The sequence below is a fragment of the Eretmochelys imbricata genome, chromosome 1, assembly GCF_965152235.1.
Source record: "Eretmochelys imbricata isolate rEreImb1 chromosome 1, rEreImb1.hap1, whole genome shotgun sequence".
Classification (NCBI taxonomy): Eukaryota; Metazoa; Chordata; order Testudines; family Cheloniidae; genus Eretmochelys; species Eretmochelys imbricata.
The window spans coordinates 137,478,533-137,497,642 of record NC_135572.1 but is presented as its reverse complement, the minus strand read 5'-3'; the positions used below and the strand labels follow the sequence as shown (position 1 = coordinate 137,497,642).

Sequence of the window (19,110 nt, the reverse complement as noted above, 5' to 3'; positions counted from 1 at the left end):
AGTTCTCTATGGAATGTTTCTCAGAGGGAAGGCAGTATTTGTCCCCTTCAGAGCAACCACACTTTTCAACTCTCCAAACTTGCAGTTCTGAGGGTATTTTCTGGAGACAAAAGCCATTCATATGTAAGGTTTCAGAGTAACAGCCGTGTTAGTCTGTATTCGCAAAAAGAAAAGGAGTACTTGTGGCACCTTAGAGACTAACCAATTTATTTGAGCATGAGCTTTCGTGAGCTACAGCTCACTTCGTCGGATGCATACCGTGGAAACTGCAGCAGACTTTATATATACACAGAGAATATGAAACAATACCTCCTCCCACCCCACTGTCCTGCTGGTAATAGCTTATCTAAAGTGATCATCAGGTTGGGCCATTTCCAGCACAAATCCAGGTTTTCTCACCCTCCACCCCCGCACACAAATTCACTCTCCTGCTGGTGATAGCCCATCCAAAGTGACAACTCTTTACACTATGTGCATGATAATCAAGTTGGGTCATTTCCTGCACAAATCCAGGTTCTCTCACCCCCTCACCCCCCTCCCAAAAACCACACACACAAACTCACTATCCTGCTGGTAATAGCTCATCCAAAGTGACCATTCTCCCTACAATGTAAGGGGCCTTTCAGAAGGGGCCTTTCAGAATGCACACTGCTTCTCAGCATGCTCTGCCATGCTGTCAAGGCTTTCTTTGCTGACCACTGCCCCCAAATCTTTCCCCTGGGCTGGAACTGCCACACCATGGACACAAGGTATTATCCTATGCAGGGAATCCCCATGGGCTTGCTAGGAAGCTGCTGATCAGAGATTACTCATCCCTCCCCACTCCAGCCTGTCTTCTCCCATATTCCACAGAGCAGAATTTCAACCCTTTCCACAGCTCCTGGGGACAGTGAACCACTGGGTTTTCATCCCCTGACATTCTGAGCCATAGAAATTAGAAGCAATTTTTAAGCTGCATTGGGTTTTTTTTTTTAAAACCAAACAACTAAAAAAATTAAACAGTAGTTTCGTTTAATAAAAAAACAATGTAACATTAACTGACGGATTGGGGCCGAACTGCTCATGTCCTGTCATTTCACTGAATGAAAAAATATAACGGATGCAACCAGACTGGCTCTCCTGCTGACACAATGAAATACCTCTTTTAGATGGGAAGGATTTATATTTCAACCCAGCAGCTACCAAGAAAACCATTCATAAAAATCTCTGAACACTATCTGCAAATCATAGACTCCAAATACCCAAACTTGTCTTTGGGTAAACTTCCCAGGGGCAGCGATTCTGCCACCAAGTGTGTCCAGAGGTGGTGGATAGTGGAACGGTTTTTAGATATGGACATATAGGTAGGGAAAACTGTTAAATAAGCAGACACTGACAATTTGATGTCAGTACTAACAGGGCATGGTGGATGACACTGCTGCCCCTAGAAAATGCCACAAAAGTCCAAAGACGGTACTGTGACATCGTGAGCTTAATCAAGTATGCCCACAAATAATAGATGAAAAATTCATGGCAGCAACAAAAAGACTTCTGTGACGCTGGCAGACCAAGTCATGTTAGGGTGTATTCAGGCCAATTCACTTGTGTATGAGCAGAGATGAAAGCGATTGTTAAATGTATAATGACAGGTTTCAGAGTAGCAGCTGTGTTAGTCTGTATTCGCAAAAAGAAAAGGAGTACTTGTGGCACCTTAGAGACTAATGCTCAAATAAATTTATTAGTCTCTAAGGTGCCACAAGTACTCCTTTTCTTTTTGTTAAATGTATAAGTGTTTTAGGTGTTAAAACTTCCTAAAATGAATAGGATGTTAAATGTATTGTTTTTACTTATCTGTGTCCGGTCATAAGGTAATAGCAAGCATTTACATTGTAAATACCCTTGTAACTAAATAACTCATCATACATCAAAGAAGCCTTGTAGAATGCTAATGAAGGACTTTATCAGAAAAAAGTGTTAATTCCAAATCAAATGGCCATTGTGTGTGATGCCTGGGGGTCAGAGACTCAAAGTGCATTCCTCATTCACTCATCAGAAGAAAAGCCCACATGGGTAGAGAGAGTGTCAGTTTGTTTTCTGTGAGAAGAAGCTATAGGAAGTGATTCAAAAAAATATTCTTCATCTTGGGACTGTTTGGACTCCTCCAGGGAAGCGTACCAGATGCAAAGTGGAGATCCCCAGAAACAATCTAGGTACCCTGAAAAGATTTGTGGGAAACTGGCAGTTTTTTACATCATTGCCACCATTTGGAATTACAAACTGTGATTCACCTAGATATATATATTTTACCTGCTTTAACCTCTCAATAACTCATTTTTTCCCTCAGCTAATAAACCTTTAGTTAGTTTACTATAGAATTGGCTGGCAGCATTATCTTTGGTGCAAGATCCAGAGAACCACTGGAGCTGGGGTATGTGATTGGTACCTTGGGACTGGGAGCAACCTGATGTGGTGTGATTCTTGGCTTAAGTGACCATTATAGAATAGAATCATAGAATCATAGAATGTCAGGGTTGGAAGGGACCTCAGGAGGTCATCTAGTCCAACCCCCTGTTCAAAAGCAGGACCCATCCCCAATTAAATCATCCCAGCCAAGGCTTTGTCAAGCCTGACCTTAAAAACTTCTAAGGAAGGAGATTCCACCACCTCCCTAGGCAACGCATTCCAGTGTTTCACAACCCTCCTAGTGAAAAAGGTTTTCCTAATCCAACCTAAACCTCCCCCACTGCAACTTGAGACCATTACTCCTTGTCCTGTCCTCTTCCACCACTGAGAATAGTCTAGAACCATCCTCTCTGGAACTACCTCTCAGGTAGTTGAAAGCAGCTATCAAATCCCCCCTCATTCTTCTCTTCTGCAGACTAAACAATCCCAGTTTCCTCAGCCTCTCCTCATAAGTCATGTGTTCCAGACCCCTAATCATTTTTGTTGCCCTTCGCTGGACTCTCTCCAATTTATCCATATCCTTCTTGTAGTGTGGGGCCCAAAACTGGACACAGTACTCCAGATGAGGCCTCACCAATGTCGAATAGAGGGGGACGATCACATCCCTCGGTCTGCTCGCTATGCCCCTACTTATACATCCCAAAATGCCATTGGCCTTCTTGGCAACAAGGGCACACTGCTGACTCATATCCAGCTTCTCGTCCACTGTCACCCCTAGGTCCTTTTCCGCAGAACTGCTGCCTAGCCATTCGGTCCCTAGTCTGTAGCTGTGCATTGGGTTCTTCCATCCTAAGTGCAGGACCCTGCACTTATCCTTATTGAACCTCATCAGATTTCTTTTGGCCCAATCCTCCAATTTGTCTAGGTCCCTCTGTATCCTATCCCTGCCCTCCAGCGTATCTACCACTCCTCCCAGTTTAGTATCATCCGCAAATTTGCTGAGAGTGCAATCCACACCATCCTCCAGGTCATTTATGAAGATATTGAACAAAACCGGCCCCAGGACCAACCCCTGGGGCACTCCACTTGACACCGGCTGCCAACTAGACATGGAGCCATTGATCACTACCCGTTGAGCCTGACAATCTAGCCAACTTTCTACCCACCTTATAGTGCATTCATCCAGCCCGTACTTCTTTAACTTGCTGACAAGAATACTGTGGGAGACTGTGCCAAAAGCTTTGCTAAAGTCAAGATACAATACATCCACTGCTTTCCCTTCATCCACAGAACCAGTAATCTCATCATAGAAGGCGATTAGATTAGTCAGGCATGACCTTCCTTTGGTGAATCCATGCTGACTGTTTCTGATCACTTTCCTCTCATGTAAGTGTTTCAGGATTGATTCCTCTCATGAAAGTGCTTCAGGATTGATATCACAAAGTCCAGTTTGTCTGGATGGCAAGATAGACTGGAGAGTCTGCGGGGACTGTCTGTGACTCCATGGTAAGACTGGAATAGTGATCCAGAAGTTCAAATTTGGTACTGGCTTGATGAAATCTAATTACAGGACACACCACCAGGGTGGGGTGTCTGCCCTGTTTTCTGACAGTCTGCACTCACTGTTGTGAGCCATTCCAGACAACGTGACAACTTCAGAATGGAAAAGTACTAGGTTATGATAGAATTCTGGCTGAATTGTTAAAAAGCACAGAAGATGGAGGCTTGAAAGCCCTGCCAGAGGTAATAAAGAATATATTTGAGAGAAGAGATTTGTCAAAAGTTTTTACAATTTCACTGTGTATCCAAATCCCCCAAAAGAAAAACACTATGGATTGTAAAGACTACAGAACAACCAGCCTAATAGTGCATGCCTCTAAGATTCTTTTGCGAGTTGTTCAAGACCAAATACATGGAGAGATAGATAAGGAAATAAGTGAACAACAATATAGTTTCAAACTTGAAAGGGCATGATAAATGTCATTATGACTTAAAGCTCATATTAGAAATATCAAGTGAAACAGGGAAAAAAATACACTTGCGTTTTATTGATTTCCAAACAGCATTTGACAAAATCTACTACTATACATTTATCAACATATTAAGATCTGTTGGGATTGATTGATATGGACTCCAAATAATAAAACAATTTTACTGGAATCAGAAGGTGGTTATAATGGGAGATGAAAACGAAAATCTAATGGAGATCCAGAGAGGAGTGAGGCAAGGTTATATAATGTTACTGACTTCATTCAACATTTATAGTGAGTGTTTGATTAAATTAATTGAAGAAACAGAAGAAGGTATTAAGATGAATGAAAATGGGTGAATAACATTCACTGTGAAGATGGCACAGTGTTGCTGGCTGATTCAGAAGGTCCAATGAAGTTAGTGGAGATTATTTATAAATATGTCAAAGAATATGGGCTAGAGTTGAATGTAGACAAGACAAAATCTGTGGTGAGACACAAGATTCCAGTGAACAACACAGCCATACAGATAGTAAAAAATGATTGGTACATCAGAAGCATCATTACAGAAGTTGGAAGATGAGACACTGAAGTCAGCACCAGAACAGCAAGAGCAAAGGGGACATTATGGAAGAACACACATCTGAAGAGAAGGGACATAAATCTGAAGATTAATTCTGACTCTTAAAACTTATATTTGGTCTATGTTAAATTATGGCTGTGAAACATGGACATTCAAACAATTGATAATGAAGAAACTGCAATCCTTCAAATTATGGTATTATAGAAGAATTATTAAAATATCATGGCAAGACCACATAACCAAGGAAAAAGTATTAGAAATTATCAGAATTTAGCAAACACTAGTCAGTGATTTTATGGGAAAAAAATTGATTTTCAGGGCACTTTTTAAGAGGTTCAGAGGGTGACGCATATTTATAGGCACTGGAATTGAAAGTTAATGGCAGGAGAACATGAAGAAGAAAAACATTATCTGGAATGGACAATGTGATATTCTGAGTGGATCAAAAGAACTATTAATCCACAAATAGATTAGCAGAGAATCATACAGAATAGGCTACCACGGTTGCAAACCTCTAGTAATAGAAGAAGGAACATAAGAAGAAGGAATAACCAAATCCAAACTCCAACAGAGCAATTCCTGCTCTGGACACAAGGTATGAAGCACAGGCATTTAAAGGGACATTTAAACATTTTTAAAGGGAAAGTACTGACAAAATATTACATTTTCCAACATTTTTACTGTTCTCGGCCTTCCTGCTTTGCCTAAACCCCTGCTTTCAAACACCACACCTAATAAATGAGATCTGTTACAAAACTGCTTGTGGATACTAGTAGAAGTAATAACTAATGGAAAAATTAGAAGAACACTCACCGGTGTTGTAGTGTTTTGTGCAATAACCAAGTTCCTTGTCTTCTTTCAAAATAAATTGTGGCAGGGTTAAGCCTTCGGCAACTTGCACTGGACCATCACTTAGCCACTCAAATATCAGATCATTCATAGTGTACCCAACTAGAGTAAACAAATCGCAGTTCATTAGATAATCAGATGGAAACAAATTATGATTCAGGAAATATCGTCACTTTTGAATGGGCAGACTTCAATACGAGCATTTCCAGTTGATCCAGTCTACATTGACTACAGTTATCATCAAAACTTTGAAATAGCATCAAATATGTAATTGTACTAGAGGCAAAATATTAACTAAAACCTCAAAAGTGCGGCATATCTGCTTTGGTTTATTTCTAATAAAAAGTCAATGTTAATAGCCCGTCAAGGATATTAATGTTCGCAGCACAAATTATATTTCACTGTAGCAATGTATCAGTTTCTGTACTTTATTTTATTTTCGTCACTCTGGTTACAGAATTCTTGCATTCTACCAACATGAGTATTTCTAGATTACAATATGTTGGATGTTATAAATAACAAAATTGAACGACTTCTATAATTCTTTGAAACTCAGCATAGAGAAATACACAGCAGAAAGAGAAAAGCAAAGAACAGAGTGGACAATGCAGAGAAAAAAAAAAGTGAAAATGCAAAAGGACAGTCACTTAAAACACTCCCAGCTCCTGTTTCACTCTAGTGATACAGCAGCCCCGTGTCTCACCATGCAGATTACAGATTGCAGAGACTTTCTGGAGTGATGATCGCCGCTGTAAGGCACAATAGTGAAGCTGTGAAATTTGATTTTAAAAAGCACAGTTCTTCACTAGGTAAGTCAGCTCGTTACTCACAGCTTTCTAGTTGCATTGTACAAGTCTGCACATCCATCGGAAAATTCTTCAAGTCCATTGGACACGATAAGGTTAATGTTAGCCTAAATATGGGCAAGAAAGGAAACTACTGTTAGAAATCTTTGCAAGTTATATCCTAAGTACAACATTTATAGTCCAACAGTGTTTAAAGTGATGCAGTCAAGCTTTAGAGACCCAGAGGTTTAGTCTTTCGCCCCATCCTCTTCGCGATTTGGGATGAGTCCTGCACTCGTGTTAGAATTCTAGCTTCTAAGACAGAGTGCCCATAAGCAAGCAGGATGCTCATTGATTGCAGTGGCTTAGGAGCCCAGAGCAGCAGGGGCTGCAGAAAGACAGCGGGATATGGCAATGTGTTATTGTGCAATCTGTATGTTTTATGTATACCAATGAAACCAAACAATGCAGCATCTTGAGTTATAGGTCATCCCCTCTAGGATTTGAACTCTTGTAGCCTCTGTTCTAGGGAGTGGGGGAGCAAATGGTGAAAACACAATCACAGGGATATTTTAAAACAGAAAGTGTAATGCATATAAAGTGAATGCTGAGCCCATCATCCTTGCCACAGACCTTTGAAAAACAAAAAGGTAGTAAAGGCTAAATCTGCAACATTAGACATTGAATGCAAAAGTTAAAAGACAAGCATAGACAGGAAAAGTAAGCTTAAAGGAACTTTGTCAACTCTGATTTTTTTTTACTTACTACTGCTTAACTACTGTAACACTTAAGAATACTCTAATTGAGAGACTTTTTAAATTTTCTCATATTTTTTAGTTTACTTTTTGCATTTGACAGGACTTTGTTTACAATCAGTTTCACGAGTGTCCCCTGTACAGTCAGTCGGTTTTCTCTGTGCAGGGAGAGAAAAACATTTGTACCAAAATAAAAAAATGTGATGATAAAATCATAAAAATGAGCAGGAGGACTCATATACAGGTGTAGTAACCAAAATGACTTATATCATATTAAAAAAAAACCTGATTAGATTTAAAGATACCATGCCTTCAAGCTATGTTGCCATCATTCTTACCACCAAAATGAATATTATTGTTATGGATGTCTGATCATTTTAAGCTGTAGTTATCTCTGAGATATTATTTAAGATTTATATTGCAGCAGAATCCAGAGGCTCCAATCAGATTCAGGCCGCCTCCATTGGCCTAGGTTCTGTACAAAAATATAGAAAGAGTCTGTTACACCTGAATACCTGGTCCACTCCTGGAGCTCCCAGCCTCTCAGGTCTCCCACCATCATCTGTCTATGGGAAGGGACCCTCATCCCATTCCCTTCTGACTGGGTGTTTTAAGGCTGCACAGCTCCCTGCCTTAAACTATGCTATCTCCTGCAAGCCAGTCTGCAAGCCAGTGCCTTTGTTTTGCCTTCTCTCACAGGGCTATGAGCAGTGTATTGCCAGCAGTTACCAGTAACTCCACAGCTCTTTCTACGCAAGCACATCTATTCTTAAGGTAAAAGCATTACACAGAAAACGTATAAAAACAATGAAAATCCCTATGCACATGCTAACAGATAACCAGAGGTCCCCAGTCTTACAGGGCCCTAGTAAGACCTTCTGTGAGGTCTGGAAGAAGGTCCTGTCCTTTTGCTGGATCAGAAAAAAGGTCCTGAGTCAATTTAAACCTAGCCTTTTATATCAAAAGCCCTTTCACTGTCTCTTGGTCTCTGGAAAACTCAGTTTGAACACGTATATGGAAGCCTCCCCAGAGGGTGGTATCTCTCAAGACATGTTTACAAACTAAGTGATTCACCTTAATCACCCTGGACTGTTTTGGTTCCTGGAAGAACTGGGGTTCATAGAGACAGTCCTTATCCAATGGAACTCACAAACTTATCTACTCACTTCAACTACCAAATAAAGAGTGAAATCTGAGCATCCCTGTTGGTGGGCCTTGTGAATAGGTGGATTTGAATAGGTGGATTTTAAGTGATTTGAAGATGGACAGGGCTTGGCATTAAAAATATATATATATACTGGCATTAAAAAATATTGGCATTTCAAAAACTATATTATTTGAGGTAAATAAGAAGAAAACAAGAAAACAAACCCAAAAAATCCACAAAAGTATCTGCAGTAAATCTACTGTACTATAACATGCCATCAGTAGATTGGTTAGCTATCACACCTACAGTTGGGTAAAATTTAAAACAAATGCATATTGAATATCTTTGTGCCCCTTTTATGCGTGCTTTTCAGAAGTATTTTTATGAATGAGCGTTTACTTGTGAGAATGCTCACAAAAATAAAATGTTAAGCTTGTATGTTTGAATATTTCCTGAAAATGTATTTTGAATTGTATCACTACTGATTTTATACAAAAATTAATTTTATACCTGAATATACAACTTGAAATTTGTACCATTGTTGATTAGTTACAGAAGTCCTCCAATCATAGAACAGACCCAGTACAGCATAATTTAAATAACATGGCATGTATTTTTAATGTTCATGAATGGTTCATTGCAAACAATCTGCAGACCAAGAATTATTCACTGAAGAAATTAGTGATTAATTTCAAACAGAAATTCAAGAATTTCAGAAAAAAATTCCTAGGAGAATTCTGATAGCAAAGAGGCAAAATTCATGAAATACATTTTTCATTACAAATTAGTCTCCTAGTTCTAATCAATCCAATACCTTGCTTAGGGCCTATACCAACGTTCACTGAAGTCACTGAAGACTTTCAATTGACTTCAATGAGATCAGGCCTGTAGATCAGTATTTAAACATTATGGTGATGGGTGCTACAGAAAACCAATGGAAGATATTTCTCCCAAATGAAGAGTCAAATAGGATGTGAATGAAAAATATCAGAAGGAACTAATTCAACCCATGTCTCTTGAAAAAGATGAGGCTGGTCATCAAGAAAACTTCGTTTGTAGAAATATAGTTGTAATGGTACAGTGTTTTGTTCGCTAAAATAGTTGTCTATTACCCACAAACTTCCTTGGATTCCCAGGGTATGTCTACATTGCAATTAAAATCCTACGGCTAGTCCATACCTGCCGAATCAGTCTCAAAGGGCTCAGGCTAAGGGGCTGTTTAATTGCAGTGTAGACATTTGGGCTTGGGCTAGAGTCCAAGCTCTGGGACTCTCCCACATCACAGAGTCCCAGAGCTTGGGCTCCAGCCTGAGCCTGAATGTCTACACGGCAATTAAATAGCCCCTTATTCTGAGCCCTGCAAACCTGAGTCAGGCACATTAATATGAAAAATCCAATAATAGCAAAATATTTAAAACTAGTCAGAGTATTTCAATGGATCATCTTCCAATCTCCCTATCTAATCTTGCAGTTTTGTACCCTAATGCAGTAGTTGATCTCCTAAAGTTAATACATATGAATGAATGAATGAATGAATGAATGAATGAATCCTTTTTGTGCAGCACAGGGATTTAAACTTTAGGAGATCAAATACTAGAGTAATATATATATATTACTTCCTCTGATTTTCCGACAGTACTAGACAAATACTTCAAGCTACATATGGCGTATAACTGATATACATATGGAGCATACCTGATAAATGGTGAGCTATGCAAAACTAAAATCAAGAACTATTAGTGCATGGATTCAATCTTTTAAGGAATTATATGTACAGTACATAATTCAAATAAAAGCCTTTCTTACTCTGTTGGCAGTATAATAGAATATCTAACTTTAATTAGGATTTAACAGATTGCTAATCTATAGCAAACATTAAACTACTGACTAAACTACTTCATATTTTTAAAGAGCTAACTTTTGATTAGCCTGATGTGCTATGACTCACAGCCAAAATCCCATTTGATCTAAAAGACAAATCTCATACAGGCATGGAATATTGATCCTGCAAGAAAAAGGACCCCTAGAACTCACAATATGATATCATATATGACTTTGAGAAAAAGGGATAATGGCATTTTCATTTTTTACCCTGAAAATGTAGTGGTTTGCAAATAGATTTGGGGATTGCAGCCTCTTTACACAGTGTATCCAATGACAAATAAGTACATTAAAACAGAATGTTTACCACTTCACATGATTTATTTTTAAAGAGGTATTCCTTATACTTAGAATGGGAGAAATAGAAAATAATGTGGTAAATGGAAATACTGCAGGAGAGAAATGTACAGTTTTTATCTGCACCCTCTTTATCTCCAAAAAGTGGGGGTCTCTCAGAACATCATGTAGCACAGACATTTTTCTATCTGCTTGACTTTTTGGGGTGTGTCATATCCTCAGTAGCACAATAGTGCAAATTAATGCCTAGAATGAAGACCCCTTGCTCACCTTGATGAGCATATACACTAGTTGTTCCATTGAAGACACTGAGATTACTCAGATGAATAAGTGCTCAATCAGGCCTTAAAAGAACAATATTATCTTACTAGGCTCGATCCAAACCCCCCTGGAACCAATGGGAGTCTTTCCATTGACTTCAGCGAGCTTTGGAAAGCCTGTAATGGTCAAATCTGTTCAATGTCAGCTCACATAGCAAAAATAACAACTTTTCAAATCCTAACATATCATAATAAGATAATTACTAATTTATTAGTGGATACTATTGCACCTTCACTGGAAGAAGGTTGTTCCAGAAATGACAATACAGCACGGCAGGTCAGTTTGTTTAAACAAAACAGAATAATGTCTGTGCACATGTAGGAGGAGGATGTGCTAGTATATATCTGCATGTGTTGACTGCAATTTTGATCATTTGTATTTCTACTTGGTCACTGTGGTGTATATTATATGACTGGTTTATACTGATGTAAACTAATACTGTAGCATCAGGGATATCTGGAGGCATGGGCATGAGTGGAAGCAGAGAGCCCAGGACCTTCCTATGGCCCCTGACCAGAGCTGGAAATTTGGCCCAGCCACTCCTGCATCATAACGGTGGGGCAGCTGGGCCAGATTTGAATGATGCAGCAACTCTGTGTGTCAGCTTGCAATGCCACTCACTCAAATTTGACCCAGCCACCCCCTTGTGCTGATGGAAGGGTGGACAGGCCAAATTTGAGTGGCACTGTACCCTCATGCATCTACACAGCCCCAAGTCCTTCAGCCACTCATGGTTACAGGGCATCCCCAGTCCCTGGGGAGAAGTGGATCAAGGGGCACTGGGAACCCCAGGAGGGAGGGAGGATTGGATTGGGCTTTTGGTTCTTCCTGGGGAAGTGGAAATACAGGAGGATGCTGGAGCCTGGGGCTTCCAGAACTTCCTGGTTCATTGTAGGGCTGGTTCTCTTCAGCCTGACCACATCTTTGGCTGGGTGCAGGGGAGAGAGCTCAGAGCTGGGAGTGGGGCAATGTGTGTGTGGGGAAGAGTGCAGGGCTGAGTGTGGAGCAGCAGGAGGGGAGCATGTGTGGAGCTGGTTGCATGGGGCTGGATGTAGGGGGAGAATGTGGGGGAGAGAGCTTACTGCTGGGTGCAGGGCAGAGTGCAACCTTTAAGTTGAAATGTTTCCAATTAATAGTAAGCTGTTAAAGATAAGGGTGCAGTAAAACCCAATGTTGTTTTCAGGTTCAAGCCTTTAGGTCAGTTACAGAAACTTTGTTTAGTAGAGGCCCACTAGGCAACACTTTGAATGATTCAACCAAACCTTATTAAAAAGAAAAATGATCATTTAAGTAAACAGACATGCAATTACCACTTACACAAACGCTACTATTAGACTCACACTCCAAGATGAAATGGTGTATCAATAGGTGATCAGTCCACTGACACCAGAGTGAAGTACAACCTTATAATCCTGGAACCTAACAGTATCCTTTTGATGTTAATCGCAATTTAACAAAACTACTCCTTTTATACTCAATGTTAATTAGCATTATAATAAAACTTGCCTTTACTATAATTATATTTCTGCCACCTTCTTACTAGCTCTTTACATTACACATTTTTTAATTAACATCTGCACCAATGTCTATCAATATAGATAGCATTTTAATACAACCCCCACGATTTTTAAAAATACTCATTAAACCTTGTTCAAACCGGTTATAACCAACCAGCTATAACAGTAACATAAGCCTGGTTCATGTCCTTGCTAGCTCTTACTTTGCCATAACACTGTCTCTAACTTATCTCTAACTTTCTCATACTAGCAACTTCCATTGCCCGTACTCCTCTACACTTAGGCTAACTTAGGCCCTAAACCTAACTTCTACTTATTTCTTAACCCAAACAAACCTATAGGCTACAAGAGGAGGAAGAACTCTGGGCTAAGAAAATTCTGGTTGCTTCCCATCTGGAGCAATGAGCTAAGACCACATTGTCAAACAATCCAACACTCCCAACAGCAGCTGCCTCACCTACAGCTGGCAACAGGCAGCATCACTCCTCAGAAAGAACACTTTGTGTCATTTCTCATTGCCCCAGGCTCTCTCAGACTCCCACCTGCAACCTACCAGTGGGAAAGGGAACAATACTATTACCTTACTAATATGTGATAAAATACTAGCACAGAGTTAGCACAAAGACAGTGATGGGTAATATGATATAAGGACCCAGATATACAAGCAGATATGTACAGCAATGTGGCCAACTCCCACGATTTTATCACAAGTCTCGCAATTTTGGATGTTTTTTCTCAAAGCCCTGTCGAGGTTCCTTCCCCACTCTGAACTCTAGGGTACAGATGTGGAGACCTGCATGAAAGACCCCCTAAGCTTATTCTTACCAGTTTAGGTTAAAAACTTCCCCAAGGTACAAACTTTGCCTTGTCCTTGAACCGTATGCTGCCACCACCAAGCGTGTTACACAAAGAACAGGGAAAGAGCCTACTTGGAGACATCTTCTCCCAAAATATCCCCCGAAGCCCTACACCCCCTTTCCTGGGGAAGGCTTGATAACAATCCTCACCAATTTGTACAGGTGAACACAGACCCAAACCCTTGGATCTTAAGAACAATGAAAAATCAATCAGGTTCTTAAAAGAAGAATTTTAATTAAAGAAAAGGTAAAAGAAGCACCTCTGTAAAATCAGGATGGTAAATACCTTACAGGGTAATCAGATTCAAAACATAGAGAATCCCTCTAGGCAAAACCTTAAGTTACAAAAGACACAAAAACAGGAATATACATTCCCTCCAGCATAGCTTATTTTACCAGCCATTAAACAAAAGGAAATCTAATGCATTTCTAGCTTTATTACTTACTAACTAACAATTGTAAGGCTGCATTCCTGATCTGTTCCTGAAAAAAGCATCACACAGACAGACAGACCCTTTGTTCCACCCCCCCCCAGCTTTGAAAGTAACTTGTCTCCTCATTGGTCACTTTGGGTCAGGTGCCAGCCAGGTTAGCTGAGCTTCTTAACCCTTTACAGGTAACAGGATGTTGCCTCTGGCCAGGAGGGATTTTATAGCACTGTATACAGACAGGTGGTTACCCTTCCCTTTATATTTATGACAAACCCCCAGTCCTGGAAGCAGGTGATTAAGTGAAAGCTGCAGCTTTTTTTTTTTTTTTTAAGAGTAAGTTTCTAGCCCTCAAGATTGCTGAGAAAAGCTTGAAAGTGTGATCCAAGTAAACCCAAACGATTCAGAGACCAGGCCAAGAAAAACAAACAAGTTCATTATGTTTTAAAAATCTCTTCATTTTTAAGCCCATCCCATGATTTGGGGCCTGACTCATGATCGTTGAATCCTTGGGGATGGCAATACTGGTATTTGTATAATTTACTGGCAGTTCCCCCTTGCTTTCTAAAATGGAGCAGCCAACCTGCATGTTTTCTCATGTTTTCCAGACTTGCTGGATCCAGTTGTCACAGTACAAGGCAACTGCACCTGTATTTCCCCTCAGTGGTCCAGCCAGGGCACCCACCCTCAGGTTTCCAGATCTCCAGTTGCTGCCTCTCTTGGGTGGAGACCCACATCTCACTCCTTTCTGAGCAGAGTATGTCCAGACTCCACAGTTCCCTGCCTTCACTGTGTATTTCCCAGCACAGTCTGCCAAAACAGACCAGTGTGCTTTCTTTTCAGAGACTGATAACAAGGGGATTGCTGCAGATATAAGTTATCACACAGCACTTCCTGTGTAAGCCTACTTTATTCTCAAGGTAAAAGCACTACAGAGAAAACATATGAAAAACAATAAAAACCTATACACATGCTAATAAATTTACCAGGAACCCCAGCATGGATTCTGACAGGTCCAGTCCTTCCAACCTTACCCTAAGGATTGGGGCCCTCCATGAGCAGGGTCCTGTCTGTTTGCTGGATCAGGAAGAAGGCCCCGAGTCCATCTAAAACCAGGTTATTTTCCCGAAAGTCTTTTCTTTGTCTGTTGGTCTCTGGGGAATCCAGTTTGAAATAATATGTGCATATCTATCCAAGAGGGATGGCTTCACAGGCTGATAACAAGGAAGTTTAGTAGCAACCCCACTTCTTACTAGAGAAGGTATATACAATGCCACAGCAACACATACACAATTGCATTTTCAATACAATATACTCCAAAGGTATTAATGCTAATTCAATCAAGGTTATCTTAATTCCATAAGGTTTGTTCAGGAGATGGTCAGTCTTTCACACCAGTAACTCTTTGATCCCTTTCACGTGCAACTTCGTTTCTGAGATGTGGAGACGGAACAAAAACTGAGGCTTATGGAAAATATAGAGCATCCTCTATTGTGACAAAACACAAAATATAGACTGAAGCTTCCTATACTTCAGTTTCTTAGAGTGTTCTGTCTACGCTTCCTTAGTGGTTCACAGGACTTCATTTTGGTTCACATATTGCTTAACAACCCAGTGACTGGACTGGAATGGTGTGGCAGGTTTTTCATTAATAGTGAAAAATTGCTTTGTATCTCATTTTTCATTGTAATGCAGTTACTGTCTGTTGATACGCCATGCCAATGAATATAATGAGTTTCCAATTATCTCTCAGTCAATGCCATGAAATTAAGTTTGAGTATGATTTCATTTAATAGTTAAAATAATGTAACCCACCTGTTTCTTCTCCAAGAAGAATAAATTGCCATCTCTGATATTTCTTGTGTTGTTTCTGGAACTGGATATTTACTCTACACCACTGTTTATTTGGTCTGGTTTTGTTTTCCTTCTGGCACCATGATCCTCTGTCCTAAGCAACATGTTTAAATACAACTGGCAGAAGGCAGTTACTCCTGAAAGCATGCATGATACAGGGACAGGATTTTTTGCATCACTCGTTTAGAATCAGCCTCACGGCTACACCCTTTTACATTTCATCTTGCTACTTCTGTATTTACAGGGAGATCATTACCTGTGGTAGATGTCGCCATGGGTCACTGACAATTCAGTACAGACTTAACGATTGCCTATTAGAAACTCATGTACAGAGATGTGTATCTTGGCTTGCAACCAGCCAGCAGTATCCCATTAGCACATATTTCCATAACTAGTCACCTGCCAATAATTTTTAACCTTATAATCAAGAACAACTCTATGTGTACAAATTATTCACAGGATATGCCAAAAAAATCAATTTTTATTAAAATGACACTATTTTTGATTGAAACAATGTGGGGGGGGGTGTGTGTAAAGGGGTATAAATTTGGGCTTTGCCAGGTAGCTACTAGTGTCAGGATCCTTAATTCACTTTAACTGTCTTATGATCAGAGAAGAGCAACCAGCTGGTGTCGTTAAAAAGCTAATTTTTCTTCAAGCAAAACTGTCTATGGGGTTTTGACAATAGCTGTGCTGCTTGCATAACAAACACTCATACTAGTCTTTAACATAATCAAACCAAGTACTCAGGGCCAATGGAAAGTTAGGAATATGACAAATGCAGTCAGATCCTCCATATAGATCTGGACACTGTAGAACGGGGAAGTGAGAATAATGAAATCCATAGAGGGTGATGAAAGGGACCATCAACAAGCAAAAGAAAAGCGGAGAATTGTTTCAAGGGTTGAGGCAAATATCAGGAAAGAATCTGAGGTGGCTTAATAAAAGGAACCAAAAATGGAAGAAGAAGAGAGCAAGGATGGGTGGGAAAAGTATTTGTGGACATCAGATTGTAGCAGAAGGACACCAGTTTCTGTCATTATGAAAACGGCTGACATCTCAGTTTTAAGTACAGTAAAACCTGCCAAGAGTGATCACTTACAGGAGTTAGCAAAAGTGGTCACTTGTAAGAGGTGGTCTCTCTTCAAAGGTTTGCACACCAGAGACCGATGGCATTCCAGGGCTTCTGCAAGTAGCTGCTCATGACAGGTGGTCTCTATCTTCAGAGGGGGTCTCTATGGCAGGTTTCACTAATTTGAAACCAGTGTTAATTTTTGTAATCAGGTTCATGTGAAGATGAATCTGGCAAATATTTATCAAAATGATAAAAAGCATTTTAAGTGTGCCCACTGTATGAAGGTGCTCTACTTCCATGAGCATTTCTGCACTTTGTTATTCTCAGAATGTGCTTTCATTAATTCCGGAAGTTACTTTAAGCCCATATGGAGAGCTTTATGTTTTTAAAAAGTCATTGCATAGAACACTGAATTTTCATACAATTTTGTCTAAGGATAATGGAATTATTTTTCTTGTGCCAGATAAAAAGCACCTGAAATTTCCCCAGAGGAAACAGGAGCCTATGCTAGCAAAGCTTGGCTTCCAAGGGAAAATGCCACCTGGACAATATTATCGTGGTAGGATTTGGTATAACCAATGAGATCAGAGAGGAGTGTTCACAACAGTCACTGATTCTTATATAGCAAACAGTGGTGTTAGTCATAATAATGGCCTCTCTACTCCCACTCTCTGTTAATCTCCCATGACAAGACAATGCTGCTAGTGAAGTCAAAATCCTCTTAAATCCTAACATTGGATTATAAAATAAATTGAAGTAACCAAATGTAAGCACAGAGATTCATACCTTATTTTAGATCTATGGAATATTCTCTACAGCACACTAGACTATTTACATAGTATGTTCAGTTGGGCTGGACATTATAATTTAAGTACCACATGCCAAATCCTCAATTGGTGTAAACTGCCATAGCTCCCTTAAAGTAAATGGAGCTGCACCATTTTACACCAACTAAGAATCTGACCCCAAGAGAATCTTGGAATGCGTATACCTAAACCAGCTGACTGTTTGTGCTGCGCTACCAGCTTCTATAGCTGCCAAACTAAAGAGCTCTCAGAGGTTATTTCAATCCAGTGCTGAAGTAATGCCCAGTGAATGTTACACATGACCACCATTCACACACAGCCTATAGGGAACAGAAGGAACTATGCTGCCGTGCAGCCTCTGACTTTGTTCAGAACCACCCATGCCCTAGTTCCCTTCTAGTCCCTTGAACCTCCTTCCTGCGCCCAGAACCGTTGGCACAGTAGATGACACCAGTCCCACTGCAGAAGGACCCTCTGCAGCTGCAGACAAAAGGTCTGGGTTTTCTTCTAATAGTGTCTATTGAAAAAATAAAATTTAAAGTAAAATTCACCACCAGAGTAATGGATTTTATAATCTGGCTGCTATTGCCTTCTCTCCCCCGGGGACAAATGTTGAGTCAGTTTTTTAGCCTTTGTATTTCCTTCATATAGGACAAAGGATACAGGTACAGAGGAGATTATTAAATGATTGCAGCTTCATTCATTGTGGCCACTGCATTGCCACTAGCACTGACTTGCCCACGTTGTAGTAGGAAATCTAAAATACTACAGGTTTCAGAGTAACAGCCATGTTAGTCTGTATTCGCAAAAAGAAAAGGAGTACTAGTGGCACCTTAGAGACTAACCAATTTATTTGAGCATGAGCTATCGTGAGCTACAGCTCACTTCATCGGATGCTCAAATAAATTGGTTAGTCTCTAAGGTGCCACAAGTACTCCTTTTCTTTTTAAAATACTACAGTGCTAGAGACTGCTTTTGGCACTAAGTATCCTGTACGTTGTAATCTTTATTATTCATAATTATGCTTGGAAGGATTATATTTTTATGGGTAAATGTTGATAAATGTTGATTTCACTGTACACACACAAAGTGATAAAAATAGTTCCATCTATAATAGACATTTACAGAGAGGCAAAGGGAGAAAAATGTTGCTGGAGAACTTATTACAGTTTGATGTAAGGCTATTTATTATGTATATTTTGACATGTGATTTTGACAATTAGTGTTTTAACAGTTTTAAAGCTCTAACTTTTTGAATCTAAACTTTTACTATAAAAGAATCATTATTTTCTGTCCCCCCATAAGTGCCCAGAACTGAACATTTAAAATCGATTAAAAATGCCTAAACCCCATAATGTTGCTCAACTAGTGAAAATTTGAACAAATAAAATTAAAACAAATAGTGATATTTTCAATTGAAATTATAAAAAACAAAACTGAATTCTGCCAAGCCTACTCATGATATAACCAGACCCATGTTCTGGGGATGGAGCTGGAGCAGTTTCTCCAGCACTCAGCACAATTGCCATGGTATGAAAGAGGAAAAGAACAAACAGGAAAAAAAGAGTACAAAGAAAGAAGCTGTGGAATGAGAATTGATTGT

At 39.8% G+C, this 19,110-nt stretch overlaps 1 protein-coding gene across 2 annotated transcripts in view; it reads right to left on the bottom strand.

The window, feature by feature from the left end:
* The window catches only part of GLRA2 (glycine receptor alpha 2), a 163,873-nt gene that overhangs the window by 96,470 nt on the left and 48,293 nt on the right, over positions 1 to 19,110 (bottom strand). For both annotated transcript variants that reach the window (XM_077807173.1, XM_077807174.1), the window contains exons 5-6: positions 6,615 to 6,697; positions 5,749 to 5,886 (exon numbers count right to left, since the gene is read on the bottom strand). In XM_077807173.1, coding sequence (XP_077663299.1) covers positions 5,749 to 5,886; positions 6,615 to 6,697 — 221 coding nt within the window. The remainder of the gene's footprint in view (positions 1 to 5,748; positions 5,887 to 6,614; positions 6,698 to 19,110) is intronic.